At 32.2% G+C, this 17,392-nt stretch overlaps 2 protein-coding genes across 4 annotated transcripts in view; one reads left to right on the forward strand and one right to left on the reverse strand.

The window, feature by feature from the left end:
* LOC138308919 (adenylate kinase 2, mitochondrial-like) overlaps positions 1 to 17,392 on the forward strand; it is a 28,780-nt gene that overhangs the window by 3,807 nt on the left and 7,581 nt on the right. For 2 of the 3 annotated variants that reach the window (XM_069249974.1, XM_069249976.1), the window contains one exon: positions 345 to 1,670. The exons of the other annotated variant lie outside the window; for it this stretch is intronic. In XM_069249974.1, the coding sequence (XP_069106075.1) occupies positions 345 to 572 (228 nt within the window). In that variant the 3' untranslated portion in view covers positions 573 to 1,670. Of the gene's footprint in view, positions 1 to 344; positions 1,671 to 17,392 lie in introns of those variants that run through there. 3 annotated transcript variants of the gene reach the window in all.
* LOC138309345 (lipoyl amidotransferase LIPT1, mitochondrial-like) lies at positions 5,174 to 8,627 on the reverse strand. Its single transcript, XM_069250523.1, is given in 5 exon segments — positions 5,174 to 5,614; positions 6,449 to 6,601; positions 6,905 to 7,015; positions 7,356 to 7,538; positions 7,541 to 8,627. Coding segments are annotated over 5 exon segments (1,164 nt in total). The 5' UTR covers positions 7,841 to 8,627; the 3' UTR covers positions 5,174 to 5,197.

A 17,392-nucleotide genomic window follows, 5' to 3' on the forward strand; every position in this document is an offset into this window, starting at 1 on the left:
CTTTCAATCAACATATATTTACAGTGCAATAACTAATGTGTAGATTAGTACATGTTCATGGCAATAAACCATTTGTAACAAAAAGTGATTTGAGGTCAAGAACCAAATGAACATTCCGAGGCCAGTAAAAAAGTTATAATTGTACACAATATTTGTTACATTGTAGTGGACTGGCCACCAGTCTCTAGAATACGGAAAATGAAAATCACTAAAATTTGGATTGATCACTTTTGTCTCCATTACATGTCTGAGAAAGCTGTATCAAGACCTTACAGTCTAACATTGTAGGTATGGTTTTAATCTTACAAAATGTTCATCAATCAATAACTAATTTCTTTCAACAGATTACAGGAGAGCCCCTGATTAGACGATCTGATGACAATGAGGAAGCTTTAATGAAGCGACTTGACTCCTATCACAAACAGACAAAACCTCTCGTCGACTATTATAGCAAGAAAAACATCCACACGGCTGTGGATGCATCACAACCACCTAAAGTGGTGTTCGGCAATATCAGGAAAATCTTCGACCAGAAGCGAATTCTCGCAAATTTGACTGGAAAATTTAGTTGAAATAGACTATGCATTTAATGTTTGTCCATATTTAAAACTGTGCAGGGTAACAACCTTGAAATAAAAAAGATAAAATTCATTAACAGGGACGTATATTTTAATATAAACTTTTGTTATATTTCTTTTGTTTTGTTCTTTTTAGTTCACCCTCATACTTGTTGTTCTTCAATCCATTTTTCTTCGATCATTCTTCCTACATGGAATTTGTATTTCATTGATTTCCGTTTTATATCATATTCCGTCTTTGCATAATACAGAGTTACCTCCCTTGCAGGAAGGTATCTATTGTGACATCATTATTTTGTGTGAAGGAAAACTCCCATTGTTGTCTCCGAGAAGTATGTTACACTTGCAAACATATGATCTCACAGTCAATACCTACCCACATGAGAGGGCATACAACTCTGTAATATACAAATACAGACTTATATATCACCAATAAGCACCCATGGCACTTGAAAACTGATATCAAATAAGAGGACAAGCCTTTAAAGATGTTCCACCGCCGACAGAGCATAAATGATATTCATTATTTGAACAGTAATTGGTGTTTAATCGTGTATATATATGTCTAATTAACACGAAAAAATGATATAAAATATTTTATTTTGCCTTTGGTGCAAGCGCAATCGGTACTTCATTCCATATAGGATATAATGGCACGGAATTTTTTCGGGATGCAATTAATTATTTTTCATATTTTGAACTTGAAGTAAAATTAGAAGCTCAAACTGTTGAATGGTGGTAATGGTGTAAAGTAAGTAACTTTTGTAACTGAAGAAAAATACTAAATCGTCTGCTCCTGTTTTTAATAGTGAAAAATTACTATTTGTCAGCGGTGGAGCATCTTTAACAAATTTATTGTATAAAGTAAGCTATTGATCAGTTTGCAAAGGGAATCAAATAGAGAATCAAAGTTTACACATGGTTTCAGTCTGCATTTAATTTGTGAAATTTTACTAAAATGAAGAAGGATATGTATAGTGATGCCTATAGGGTCGAATACATTGTCTCAGGAACACAAGAACATTACCACAATTATGACCAATACCAGACTTATACTTCGTTTAGTGCTGGAATAAAAATATTGGAAGAATTTGTCAGTGTATCATATTTGTGATTGCCACAAACTTTAAAATTGTAATGAAAGTGTGGAAATTTGCTTGGATGAAAAAAATATTTTGATAAGGTTATGCTATACATGACTGATTGCATGCAGGGTCTATTCTCTAGTTTGAAAAAAAACCTAGGCCAATTGTAAGAGGGAATTTTACTAACAAAAGGCCTTAGTGAAATACATATCTTATTGGAAGTCAAAAAGGCATACAGTAATTCAATTAAATCTCAATAGAAATCATGTGCATGTGAATATAATAATTTCGTCATATTGAATAATTTTATATCTACACATATATGCACTGTAAATATGAAGTATCAATACAGAAATCTAGTTGGTATCTAGATTTTGGGGACAAAATATGGTGATTTTGGATATTTGACCCCAAAATTCACTACAGAATAGACCCTGGCATGTTATACTGGCTGGCGACATATTATCGTGAAGAACATATTATCGTGATTTTGATTGGCGTGGCATACCGAATGCGATTTTTAAACGATTTTGTGTTTAGAAAGATGACACTTACCAAAATTACCAACAATATTTGTCAAATTTAGAAGAAAATTTAATTTTTAACATAAAATACCAAATTTCAGTAAATCTTACCTCCCAAGTACAACATTAGTCAGGGGGGTGCATGATATCGGCTTTATTCTTAGATAATAGTTCCGATTTATATATCGTCTGCTTCCTCTGATGATAGACAACAGCGTTCAAAAAACGAAAGGTGTAAGGGAGGTAATTCAATTTTAGAAAAGAACGCTGATCGGGGTCACTCAAGCGCTTTTGACCAGACGACAAAATACAAGGTAGTAAACAATGCCGATTTTATTTGTTATTTTATTGTTTACATAATTAATCACCACCAGAAATCATTCAAATATCTTTAAAATTTATTCAGAATGCTAATAATCTATACAAACATGAGAGAAATTTTTGTCATTTTACCAGAAATAGATCGGTAAATGGCGACCTCTTCATTCCCGTGTCAGCGTAATCTAACGATTGGACATGTCATAAACAATACACGATTTCTCTCTTTTGCAACGCAGTTTTTACATCAATTATTTTTTTAAAAATAGTTCAAATGTTTATCTTTATGTTGATACCAAATTTAATTTATTCCATCACACGTAACTATTTTTAATATTTTTTTGAAAAAAAATCACGATAATATGTTCAGTAAAATGACACGAAAACCTATTTGACCGACTTTTTCCAAAGGGCTGTGTTTATTGTAAAATATTATATAAATTCACTTAAAGCTTATTCATTTGAAGTGTTGTGAACTAAAGATTACTTACAACTCTAAAAATCTAAATTTAAATACAACGTTTAGAAAAAAATAGAGAAAAATCGGCATTTTTTCACGATAATATGTCGCCAGCCAGTATACTTTAACGTAGACCGTCCCTTCTGTGACGTCATACGTTTGTAACGTCGCTTTCCGGATCCCGGCAAACATATTTTATTTCTCCGTACCCCGCAAATATTTCGTCTGCCAGCTCTCCGAGTGTTTACTTGACGTGTACCAATATAAAGGTGTGAACTGTGTGCTAATCGGTAAATATAGTATAATTTTGAAGATTCGTGCATGAAGTAAATTCCAAGAATCATAATGGTATCTAAACAATCACATGGAATACACGAATTAATGGGGACCCAAAACGAAAAACTTCGCATCAGTTACAGTAGGCCTACTGTAGTAACTGTACATCAGAATGACCGTCATGCTATGTACATATGTTTTTGCATGATTGATCTTACACAGTATATCAATGCTGAAGGAAGTTAGCGATGTTTTAAATGCAAACGTTCGAGTTTTGAGCTTCGATAGATACGAATCCTAACATACCGGTATACTAATTTTCGTCCGGAAACGGACAAACAATATACGGAATTAAAATTGATGGAACATATTTTCATTTTATTTTTTTGTTAAAATCTTTACTTATGATTAGAAAGATGCTATCACGGAAAATAATCCAATTTAATACAGAATCACACAGAGCAAAATATTTGTCTCAGAAAAGCTTTAATATTTCCTGATGAATTAGACTCTTTTTGAAAGCTTGGGGTCAGGCCTACATGTAGATTGGAAACTGGTTTGTTATATTTTAAATAATAGATAAATAAAATCATGAAGATATATAATTATTATGTTATTTTGTATGCTCCAATAAGATAATAAATATAGAAAATTAACAAAGGTAAATGAATAACATAAAACGTTGAAAAATGCTACGGATTTGCGTATTTTTAACGTTTTCAGGCCAAAATTTAAGGGGTATTAGAAAGCAAATCGGTGATATTTTGAAAAATAATTCGGTGAGGTATACTTTTTATTGGTTTTTCTGATTGCAAATAGGTCAATCTTCATAGAAATTTTAAAAAAATCGATTTTTCTTGAGATCATTTTTTCAGAAAAAAAGAAAACATGACTATTTTGATGCAATTTGTCACTAAAATTGGGTCCGGAATTACTTTTGAAATAACGATATTTTGTTTTATTGTGGAAAACCCAGCTTATTTGATATAGTTATGAATTATATATCACCTACTGAAGGTATGAAGATGTTACGAGCATATTCTTTATATGTTAAGTGATGTTACAGGGAGTAAATAATATTTATTAAAAAATCCTTAAAAATCCGGAATATTAAGTCGTTAATACATATCTTTAAGCTACCCCTGGAAGAAAAATTAACCCGGTGACATATGATTTTTTATGCGGTTTTTGTGATCAGGGTATACCTAAAATCAAAAATATCAAAAAATGAACGAAATCCCTGAGAGGAATCTAGAAGGGATGGTCTACCTTAAATGGTATCCAGTGTAAAGCATCATCATAATGGGATATTTGTATCATAAAATAAGGCCCACAAAAAATATGTCTGTTTTAGGGGTTACATTGGGGGAAAAAAATAGGTTCGGTAGGTCGGGAGGATTTTTCTTTTCTTTTTTTTTTTAGTGTCTTTCACACTAAAATAATGGCTGGAACTGGAAGTTGAGATCAAAATCCCAACTTTTTCATAGAAAAGTGGGGGGAAAAGTCGGGGGTAGAAAATTAGGGTCCGTTGGGTAACCCCAGATGTATATTTTTTGGCCTAATACAAGAGACACAGTAGCTAGGGCCACAGTGTTTAAACCCCACTACGCTCCGCAGGCTGTTAAAATGGGTAACCAACAATGGGTAGGGCATGTATTGCTCACCTTGTATTTCAGTAAATATCATAAAGACTCATAGTCTCCTGTTTCATTAAAGAAACTTAGCTTATCACTGCAATTAACTAGCTCCTAAAAGAAGAAAGCTATGCAAGGGGAGATTACCCCTGTCCTACAAACATGTAGGATTTATGCGCTATATATGACCGTCATACAAGCCTTAATTTTAATTACAAAAATTATCACTTTTAAAAAAGAAACAAATCAAATCATTATGATAAAAAATTATCTTGGAAAAAAACAACAAATATATATGTACATGTTTTAAAAATACTTTTATTCATACACATATATGAAATGTATCTTTCAAACAACACAATAGCCAGTTAAATAAGTCTCTATTTCCATGACTACCAACATTCTCATCTTGCTTATTGATTAACATTTCCAGATCAGTTATCCAGAATTTCTGACCAATGAAAACGTTTCTTAAATATGTTAGGATACTTTCTAGCTCATTACAATGATATGTGTCGTGGTTTGTGAGGTTAAGTTGAGTTATCCGCCCTTTGTTTATTTCTGTTGCTATGGTAACTGTAAACTGCACCCCATCTAGAACTTTGCAGTAATTCTTTTGTAACCAAAACTTTGGAGTTTTCCCGTAAATCCACTCCCAGTCTTCAAGATTGGACTTTAGTTGGTGAATTCCTGGAAATATTTTGCTTTCTGATGGTTCCACAAACTGGATTTCACCTGCCTGTAGAAGAAAAAGAAAAACTTTCTTAAATGATATGGAAATACAAAGCAATTTCAATTTATATCGTTATTCTAACACATTCACCCCCGGAATTTCATAATGGACCTGTCCAGTCTTTGATTTAGAAGAGCATGAATAAGTCCTAAGGGGTGAATGTGTGAAGGATCAACAACTAACAAGAAATATTAATAAATTGTTTCTTATACATCATTCTAAGATAAAGGAAGAAACAATTTCAGAGTGCTGTTTGATTTTCAAAGGTTATTTTTACATTCCTAATTTTTTGAGAAATTGTAATGACTTTTCATAAGGGTAAAAAAATGCAAACAAGAGTACAGAAACTGATTTCTTATTGTTAACTACAAAATTCCATTTTTGTGATTTTTTATTTAAAGATGCTCCACCGCCGACAGAGCATAATTGATATTCATCATTGGAAGAATAATTGGTGTTTAATTGTGCATATACATGTCAAATTAACACAAAAATAATATAAAATGATTTATTTCGCCTTTGTTGAATGCGCAATCAGTACTTCATTCCATATAGGATATAGTGCCACGAAATTTTTTCGGGATGCAATTAATTATTTTTCACATTTTTAACTTTAAGTAAAATTAGAAGCTCAGACTTTTCAATGGTGGTAATGGTGTAAAGTAAGTAATTTTTGTAACTTAAGAAAAATACTAAATCGTCTGCTCCTGTTTTTGATAGTGAAAAATTTAACAAACATTATTGCACTACATTAATTAATACTGTACAGTTTACCATATGAAGTAGGAGTTAAGTCTCAGCTGTCACAGATTAAAGTGTTACTTTAGAATTAATACTAACCCTATGTGGCTTAAACTCCTGATCAAGTCCTGCACAGTGGAAATGTTGTCCTATGACCTGCACCAAACTTCTGAAGTCCATGTCTGCTGCGTAGTCTGACATGTTTCTCACCTGTGCTGATACGCTCCTGGTAGCTTTGGAATTAACTCCAGTCTACAAGGATAGAAGAACAGATCAGTAAATATAAAGAATACTTTATCATTTTATGGCGATGATGTCTTTTGAGGTAAGATTTTTTTACTTCAAAATGTTCCTTTTGTTTGAATTGATGTTCTTGACTTACACTAAGTGCAACTGATTTATAATTAGTATCTCTGCAAATTAGTTGAAAAAAAATGTAAATATGGACTTAAAAATTTGAAGAGTTTAAAATCTCTTAATAAATTGCATGTAACTTCAATATTAGCAATACAATCGTTTGTTTAAGACACTTATCACTGAACTAAACTGTCTCACCCCGAATGGGCTTGTGAGTAGTTTGTTTAACTTTTCTGTGTCAGTCCTGTATAGAAGTGTGAAGTGGTGATAAGTCTTCGTCCGTGTCAGGCGAGAGGCTGTACCAGACACCTGAAACAGAATAATGTAACATGTAGTTTAATTACTTCTATCACTATATTGTACTTAAGCATGCTTAAAAGTTAAAACACTCGATCACTACACTGTATTACATATATATATTAGAAAAAATTTTAGGAAATTAGCTATAGCTAAAAACTGACCATAATAATAATTTATAATAATTTTAATTTTAATTCAAGAATCATTTTAGCTCTGATACACACCAAGAACCTTTATAAACTTTTAAACAAGGATATTAAATTATTTTAGTACCATTATTGAAGGTCACTTTCTATTCATCAAAGATATTGAATCCAATTCGTCACTTTCAAGATACATAACTTATTACCTTATATAACTGATCAAGTACGATGTCATCTCTTTTATTGATTTCAAGGTCAATATCCCATCTAGATTTTATTGCATTTATGACAAACTGTAGATTCCTTCGTCTATCATATCGAGATTTATCAGCGATAAAAGAACAGTTGAGATTTCCTTCATCATGATAAACCGTTCCCCCACCACTGCCCCACGACGTACCACATCCACCGACATATTTATCGCCTTGGAAACATTACACTCCAACCAAGGATTCTGGTGTCTTCCTATTACAACACAAGGCTTGTTCTTCCACATAAGAAGCACAGAATTCTTGGAAAGATCTCGGTTTTCGTAAAGCCATTCTTCCAGTGATAAATTAGCAAAAATGTTATTGGATTTGGAGACGATGACTTCATAGGTGTGGTTGTTGAAAGGTTTTGTCAGAATACACAATGTTCTCCAGGATTTAGTTCCTAGCTGTGGAAATAGTCTAAGACAGAAACTATTCATTTTACAATTACAACCACATGCTCAAAACTTTGATAGTATTCAATTTACATTTAAACATTTTGTCATTTCATTATGTAATAATAACATACAAGTTACCATTTCCTTTGGCTGAGAATAAGTGTTATTATCTGTTCCTCGCAAACTAAAATGTTATTCCATCTTTGGCGGTTTAGAAATGGCTACACTTTACTTTCACTTTCACCGGAAGTACCTCTACTAATACCGGAAGTAGTTATCCTGTTACCGAATCTCTCTTCTTTCTTGTTTACTATATATGGTTACACTCAAGGCTGTTCCGAACTACGAGGGTAAAGATGGCGACGTCCATGGCGCCATACGACCAGTGGTTGGCAGACAAACTGTTGTCGCTTAACCCCGAGGTCGACACAGATGTCTTCGTCATGTACATCAGCAGTATGCTGGATGAAGATTCTCCAGCCGATGAAAAACGAGAGTCAATCCTTGAATTGTTGGCCCGAGGTTTTGGTGGGCAAAATATGTTTAATTATACCCAAATGAGGAATTCTGTGAAAAGAAAACAAATAATGTTGTTTTAAAAATTATTATTACAAAAGGGCGTCATAATACAACTGATCCAAGACTCTATGTTTCTGTGGGTGAAATATCAAATTCTGTTGTCTAACTTTGTTGTAAGATGACAATTTAGGTGCTCTCTATTGACTACAATATAAAGCCATCAGGGAAATTCAGTGCAAATATCAAATTCATGGTTGAATGAATTTTACCTGTGTTCTATTTTTAGCACCATAGTAATAAGCAATGGAGGTGATTTAGTTTGTGAATTTTACCAAAATTGAGACAATGAAGTCCCATTTTGATTAATAATGTACTAAATTATGTTAGCAATGGTGCCATGTCAAAATTATTTCGCCCTTTTTTGATAAAAAAGCTTGGAATAACTTCATGCATTTTTCTTACAAAGAATTCCTCATTTGGGTAACTTATTGATTATTCAAACAGGTAACTGTTACTCAAATGTGTAGCTGTTAACCATATGCAGGGTTGTGCCCAACCTGTTTAACAGATAAGCTTAACCATATGCATTTTAGGTCATCTGAACCAAAAAGTCAGCATGACCAAGGACTATAGCCATCAAGTATCGTCTGTCGTTGGCCGCTGTGTGTATAAACTACTTAAAACTTCAAGTGTCGTTAAATTTCGAAATTGATCCAATATTCAAGATGGATGCCATAATCGCCATCTTGAAAATGTATTTTGAACTTCTTCTCAAGTTCTACAAGTGCTGAAATTTGCCTGTAATGATCCCTATATGGTCCCAACCAAGTGCTATTATTTTTCGGGTTGCAATTTTTATGTTCTACTTGTGCGATTTCTATGAAACTTGCCTTAAATGATCCTAGTGCTGACCATTTTTCGGGTTGATCCAAAATCCAAGATTGCCATCTCAAAAATAAAATTTTAAGTTTTTTCTCAAGTTCTCCAATTGTGATGTAGCTTAAACTTGCTTTTCATGGTACCAACTAATGATATCAGATGTCACAAAATTTATCGGTCTGACGTACATGTCCAGCAAAATTTGACTTGGACCACCTATTTGAAAATCCGGTCCAGACCTACCGTGTCCGACAATTATTGAGTACCGAAAGTTGGTAGAAATGGCATCTCTGAAGTATAACGCGGGTGCCAAACTTTGGCAAAAATGTAAAATGCACAAGGTAATCATGAAAAAAGCTGCTTGGATACTTATAGCAGGAAGTTATATTGACTTCAAAAGTTCACATTAATGTTCGGTCTGGCAAATCTTGTTGGTACGGCTTACTTACAGTCCTTGCCGGTCTGAATGCCATTTTTATTCAACTTTCGCAATGTCTGTGATTATACATATTTATGTGTGTTATGTTTCGGTTGATGCAAATTCAAAATGGCAGTTACGGTAGCCATCATGTTCATGTTCTTTGGAAATTCCTACTCGTCATGAAAACACCTGTGCATGAGCTGAATCTTGCCTGAAATTATCCAGGCCAAGTGTTGTTATCTTTAGGGTTGTTCCCAAATCCAAGATAGCCACCTTGGCACCAAAGTTTTGGATTGACAGCTGAGCAAAGCCTTTTTTGCAGACTTCTATAAATTACAAAACTTTTTGAGCTGCCCTCATCTAAATCTGTCTGACATCATCTTTAAAAATTGTTGGTTTTATATTCAGGAAAATGATCGTGAACAAGTCTGTGATGAAATTATGAAGAAATATGATGAAACCCACAACCAAACCACAAACAAGAATACAGAATCAAGGTATGGGGATCCACACGACTATCAGGATTATCAACTTACTTAATAAAATACAAAAGAATTTGTGGAGCTAGTTATTTGAAAGATAATTATATATTGGCATATATGTTCCACAAACTGATATGTTTAGAAATTCAGAAGGATTCAACTTTTCCATTTAACTTATTTCCTTAGAAGATTGTAAATAGCAAGAATATGTTAAATACTTATTGCAGTACTTGTACAAATAGCAAGGTATGCTCTTCATGAATAATTTTCATGTACAAAGCAAGTTCAAAATTTGACATTCCAAATGATTTTTCGAACCATGGACTGTACTTAGTTACAGTGTAAAATTCATCTCACACTAATCAGACAGAAAATAGTTTAAAATCTGAAATATTCAATATCAATAATATCTATGTTTATAAACTACAAAGATCTAATTCTCTTGATTCTTTGACTCTAATACTGTATTCTTCCCAATAAGTGTCCAGCTATCTAAAAAAAAAAAAAAAAAAAAAACACATTAAAGTTATTAATATAATTAAATCGTTTACTGGCAGCTCAGAAAAATATTGCTGATCAATTGTCTGACATGTTGGAGAAACAGACAATTGAGACGGTGAAGGTGAAGGACACGACGTCGGATGAAGCACGGGCCAGAAAGGAGGCCATTTTAGCTCAGTATTCTACAGTATCGGATGAAGAAGACGAGTATCCTTGTTAATTATGTGTCGATCTTATTCACCTCTGTATACACATTTGAATTCTTCTAATTTATATAGATGGAATAGTTCATTTTGAAATCACAGTGGTGACTATATTTAGTTTCAGTGATGAAATGATACATACTCTATAAGATATTCTTTGGCTGTTTAATGTTTTTATGTAAATTTATAGGAGAAATTGATGGAGAATTTGAAAAAAAACCATTAATATGTCAGAAAATTTTTAGTTGGATTTAATTTGGATGTATTAATTATTTTATTGATTGTTCTTCATTTTGAGGTTAAAGAGCTTTTGGTTAAATTTTAATCCTCATGGCTCTATAATTTTGACATCATAAAAATAATCACTTTGATTTTAGATTCAATATCATCGCTTTATACTCCTTAACCTATGACAGCGATGGTCCGTCCAGCCGAACTGGAGCCTCAGGTGGTGCTGGAGCCGCGACTGCTGGTGCTACAGGTGGTGCTTCTGGGAGATGGTATCCTTGATCTAAAAGTTTTAGTACAAGGAAAATTCTTCTCAGTAACCAAATGGCTATCCATACTACTCTGAAAAATACTTAAATATTCTTCAGGTTTAAAATGATAGCTATACATAAGCAGTAATTTAATAACAAAAATAATAGGGTATTTATTTATTATTTTCATCAGCACAAATTCATGACTCAAGAACGTGACTCGATTTGCCTTCTTCTACTCTAAGAATTAAAGTTATATGTGCTGTATTTTTCATAGTTACGAATCAAGAAGAGCTTTTAATATGTTATTCAACTCCAAAAGTTACCAAATTTTGAGAATTACAATACTTTCAATGTATAGGTTTTAATTTTACAAGTTCAAAAGAGAGCTGAAAATGATTTTTGGCAGTACTGCCAAAAATCATTATATTAACATCTTCAGTGTAGTGAAATGAGATACTCTGACGGTGCATACCATGTATCCATATTGTTGTGCACTTTTTCATTGACACATTTTTTTTTTACACGTATTATTAGTAATTGTTAAAGTGATTTATGAATGTTATGTTTCCATCTTAAACGTGTATATGGCATAAAAAAACAAGGAATTTCACAGTGAATAATCTATGTGTTCCAAACTAACGTTTATAAGACAATTTTATATGTGTCGTCTGCTCACATTTGATTTGATTTTCACAGCTTGATTCATTTAAAACTTATGTCTTCAAATAGATAATTGAAGAAAATAATAAACAATGTCACAATTTTTCGGCCAGTTTACAGGAACTTATAACTTTTAATCTTCATATCACTGATTATGTATATCTTTATGCTTTCTGAAAGCTACCTACCCTCCATAAACTGGGAATGTCTATTGAAAACAACCCCTTTCTCAGAAAGTGCTATTCAACGTTGGCCTCCAGTCTATTTGTAATAATTGTTGAAATCAACTTAATGAAAATGATAGAAAAATTATGTGTAAATTTAGAACGCGCTAATATTAACCTTCTTATAGAATCAGGAAGATGGCTTGGTATTCTGCGTAATGAAAGAAAGTGTGATTTATGTAAATCTATCCGGATATTGGCGACGAATTTCATTATCTTTTTAAATGCAAACACGAATCAGTGATGTTTTTAAGAAATAGATTTATTCCAAAATACTGCTATACTTACCCAAGTCAAGAAGAAATGGAAGGAATGTTCAATATAGTTAATGCTAAAACCTATATAAAAAAATGACAATATTTCAGGTGGACAACAGCCTATTTAACGACGGAAGTACGCAACATATACAATCAATCAATAAATTGCCTCTGTCTATTATATTTAATTATTCCCTTTCGTCTGGTGTATATCCTGACGCATGGAAAAAGCTAATGACCCCAACATTGTGTCTAATTACAGACCAATATCTCTTCTAAGCTTTAAAAGGTTCATTACAATGAGTAGGTATCCATATAATTTATATAAACAAAAAAAGTAAAAGTAGTCTTTAAATAGGAAAAGGTCATATATAAGTTTGGGGTCAACGGGTATTAGTGTGCTCGTAATTGGTATCTGGTGATGTGTACACATTTCTCCGGATGTTAATTCAGCTGACACATTCGGTGATTTGACAGGTGTTTCAAAGGTTACCTAGCTGTCGCAACTAAGCGGGGGGTGGGGGTGGGGTGGGGAGCAATTCTCTTGCCAGATATACGTATCATCATACACTCTTCAGGACAGTATCGATTATTCGTAATTCTGCCAAGATCTGCATTGTATTCATTTTTTTTTCAATTTAATTAAACATGTCTCTCTATGATAGTAAATGTAGAATGTGAGAAAGAAGTGTCGGATCAAAGTTTATGATGTTCGCTTTTCTACAATTAAACAAACTATGTGTACTCATTTATTTATTTGTATATATATTTACAGTATTTATGGACTTCAAAATATGTTTTGCATCGAATATACATAAAACATTAGAAACCGAAGTTGTTTTCAATATGTTAAATCTGTATTATTAACCATTTTAAAAATCCTCATACCGGTATATGCTTGTCTTACAGGTTAATTGTCTAAATCTTTTAGCTTTTGATAGATTACTGAACAAAACTCTACATGTCAAAATTTGACAAATTATAACTTCAGTTACGATGCTTTTTTTCTAATAAATACTTTAGAGATACACTTCTTTGCAATACAAAATATAAACTATACATGATCACAAGAAATGAAAGATGGCAAAGAATGTCACCCTGGAGAAGTCTTATAGCAATACAGAATACTGTTACAGTAATAGTGTTCAAGAAACCCGCTTGATTTTCTAATAAAATCGAAAAAATGATATGAAAAAAAATATTTCATCAGAAATATCAAAGTTTTTTTTTATATTAATATGCATATAGATCATTATCAATTCAACGAAATCTGTATTTTCCTTCTGCGGGATGTTAGATTTAGAGAAATTTGAGCCAAGCGTTTTCGTTACAATATCCACGACGTGAATCCAATTTCATCCTTTTCAATCCATATTTACATGTATCATTGTACCCTTTTGATAAGTTCGCAAGAAATACTATTAAAGATGCTCCACCGCTGACAAATAGTATTTTTTCACTATTAAAAACAGGAGCAGACGATTTAGTATTTTTCTTCGGTTACAAAAGTTACTTAATTTACACCATTACCGCCATTGAAAAGTTTGAGCTTCTAATTTTATTTCAAGTTGAAAATATAAGAAATAATTAATTGCATCCCGAAAAAAATTCCGTGGCACAATGTCCTATATGGAATGAAGTACTGATTGCTCATGCACCAAAAGCAAAATAAATTATTTTGTATTATTTTTTTGTGTTAATTAGACATATATATACATGATTAAACACCAATTATTGTTCAAATGATGAATATGATTTATGCTCTGTCGGCGGTGAAGCATCTGTAATGCCAAATAACAAATACAGTATAAGATTTTTTTCATTAAAATACAATGCTGGTGAAGTTACCCTCAATGACTCAACAATTAATACTAATTTTCTCCAGTTTCAAGGTCTTGTGTCTGCAGTCAAGAATTTCCTTCGAAAAATGTACGTACAATTGCATTTGGAGATACTCTCTCTACCCGCTATACAACTTGAATTTAAGATTTTCTTTAAGAAACAAAAAGGGTCTAAAGATTTTTTTTACTGTTTGATTTCTCCTGCTGATACACCAACAGGTACAAGAAAGTGGAACCTTGAATTTGATTATGATAAAGAGAAATAGGAAAAAAATTATAAACTCCCCTTCACCGTGACAAAAAGTTCGAAACTACAGTGGTTGCAAGTGAGAATTATACATATTCTAGTGACTAATACTAATAATGAAATCTTATTCATTATTAAGCACTATATTTATAAAACAAAGTGTCTCCATAAAACGTTTAATGTAAATGCACATGTAAATGTTATAAAATATCACTACCGTATCCAAAAATATATAGTTTTTAATAAAAGCGATACTCTTCAAAAGAAATTTGAAAATCATTGGAAAAAATGGTTGTTGCCGTTGTTAGGAATATGACATTTAAGTTTTTGTTTACCTTTTTCAAAAATATCATCTTAATATTAGTGTTGTGCCGTCATATTCGCATAGATATTGTAATTTTTAACTCCAATGTCCAAACGTTGAGTTCACCAGGGTAGTGTCCTATGGCCATCCTTCAAGCACCTCAAATAATCCAATTGATATTTTTTCAGAGAAACTACGCATCTAATGTAAAAATTAGGGACCGATTCGAATTCGTTTAATATGCATATGGTGTTATATTGCCCAGGTAGAATATAAAAAAATGATGTCCGATTATGTATACGACCTCATTCATAATTTACACAATGTAAATTAATTAGGGTGGTATAACACCATAAAATAAATATTTGCCTCATCAAATGCACACGTTTTTGCACCATTGATCATGTAATAACCGTTTGGTTTGAAAGTTGTTGATTATTTTCTGATAGCTACAAAAATGTGTGCTAACCATCATACGTATAATGTACATTTTGCGTAATAACGCGATAGTTTTGCGTAATAACGCCAAAGTTTCGCGTAACAACGCCAAAGTTTTGTGCAATAACGCGATTTTTTTCTACTAAAATTTCGTAGAAATCCATTCAAACTTTATAATTAATCTTTTTACAAAATACACGGTGTAGAGAAATTACGGCATTTGTCCGTGGACGTCCCCTTTGATCAGTCAGGTATAATTGACAGGTGCACGACTCTAGGCCCCTCCTCTTCAAACATATCATTGGCTAGCGGACACTAATTACAGGTGTCAGTCATTATAATCATCAAGTGATTGACAAGGCTGAATTCTCATTGGTTACTTGATCTCTAACATTGAACGGAAGTGTATATATAGTATTTTTTAAATTTCGTAGTTGCGAGTCTGTATAGCGGTACTCGATCACTTGCTAAGACAAATGCAACAATGGATAGTGGATAATTTTTGCCAATTTCATTTATTCTATACATTTTTTTTTGTAATTTTCAGTTATAAATGGCGTCATGGATAGCAATTTGAACTACCAGTGACTAATGAAATGTTGAGGGTTAATCAGCATTAACGTTTCAGACACTTTTCGAGAGTTGATCTGCTGTTCATCATCGAAGAATTGAGACGCCCGCCTAATATTTTGCACAATTTTAAGGTATTCTGTATGACTTTCATTCTTTCAAGCACCATCTAAGGTTTACAAATGAATCCAACAATATAAAACACATATCAATATATATCAATGGACACCATATCTTTTACTTAATCGAATTTTGAAGTTGTAGGATGATTAGTTAAAATTGTATAGTCACTTGCATTGTTTTGAAACTGGCGATGTATAGTTGCTTGCGAGGACACTGTATAGTCGCTTGTTATAGAAAGGAAATATATTCAGTGATAAAAGACTCTGAAGCTAAGAAATTAAACAAATCAATCTTATGGCAAGCCAACATGACATTTATTCAAAGAGCAATGTCGATCCTTAATTTCACTGCATATATATAAGATATTTTATATACTTTATAAGATATCTTCATACACTGTGTAATCTATTTCTAAAATTGCACAATGTATCTGAAATGTGTAAAATGATACTTTTATCCGAAATGATATGACTTGAATATGTTCAATACTGAAGATAGACACATTTTTATTTTCGCCTGTGGAATTATGAAGAAAAAATGAGAAATTGACGTCGGCTTTTTAAATTTTTTTTGGCCTAATATATAGACTATATATTAGGCAAAAAAAATAAATAAAAAAGCCTAATAATATAGGCAGGTTTAGCGGACTAGTAATCGCATTATACCAGATATTTAGATAGTTAATATTTAGTCAAATTACTTTTGTCCGCCGTTAATATGAAAAAGAAATCTTTTATTACACTCACTGGAGTAAATGTAACATGTAACTATAATGAAATACCAAAAGTATATTAATAATGTGTAATGACTCTCACGGTAACAAGCATTTCAACCAACTTATCAACCCACGCATATTGGATTTATAGTAAGTTTCGTTTAAAAATCCAAGTAAATATGCATTAGTAATTAAAGTTTTTCGGTGAAATAAAAAAATTATGATAGGCACTCTCACACTTATGACTACGGATACAATTTGGACTGTTGGTGAGCTATGTTTACTCGAAATAAATCGAAAAACTGGCTACATCGATGCCTTCACTTTGTATGTACAATATTTGTATTTTCTTATTGAAAAAATTCACTTGCAATTCTGTAAACGTATCTTAAGTTTGAGACGTAGTACACCAAACTTTATGGTCTATGGTGAATTGGGTAGATATCCGTTGAGTATTGAAGTGAAATGTAGAATGGTCATGTTTTGGTATAATTTAATTTCCACTGATAAATTGTCAAGCAAAATATATAAACTAATGTACCAATTGCATGTAAATGGAAACATAAGTTTTAAATGGATCGATTTTGTGCGAAATATTTTTTATGAGACAGGCTTAAATTTTGTATGGAATATACAGGAATCTTGTACATTGAACAAAATATATTTAAAATTTACCATTAAACAAATACTTAAGGATCAATTTATTCAAAGGTGGTTTAATGATATGA

The sequence above is a fragment of the Argopecten irradians genome, chromosome 15 (assembly GCF_041381155.1).
Source record: "Argopecten irradians isolate NY chromosome 15, Ai_NY, whole genome shotgun sequence".
Taxonomy (NCBI): Eukaryota; Metazoa; Mollusca; class Bivalvia; order Pectinida; family Pectinidae; genus Argopecten; species Argopecten irradians.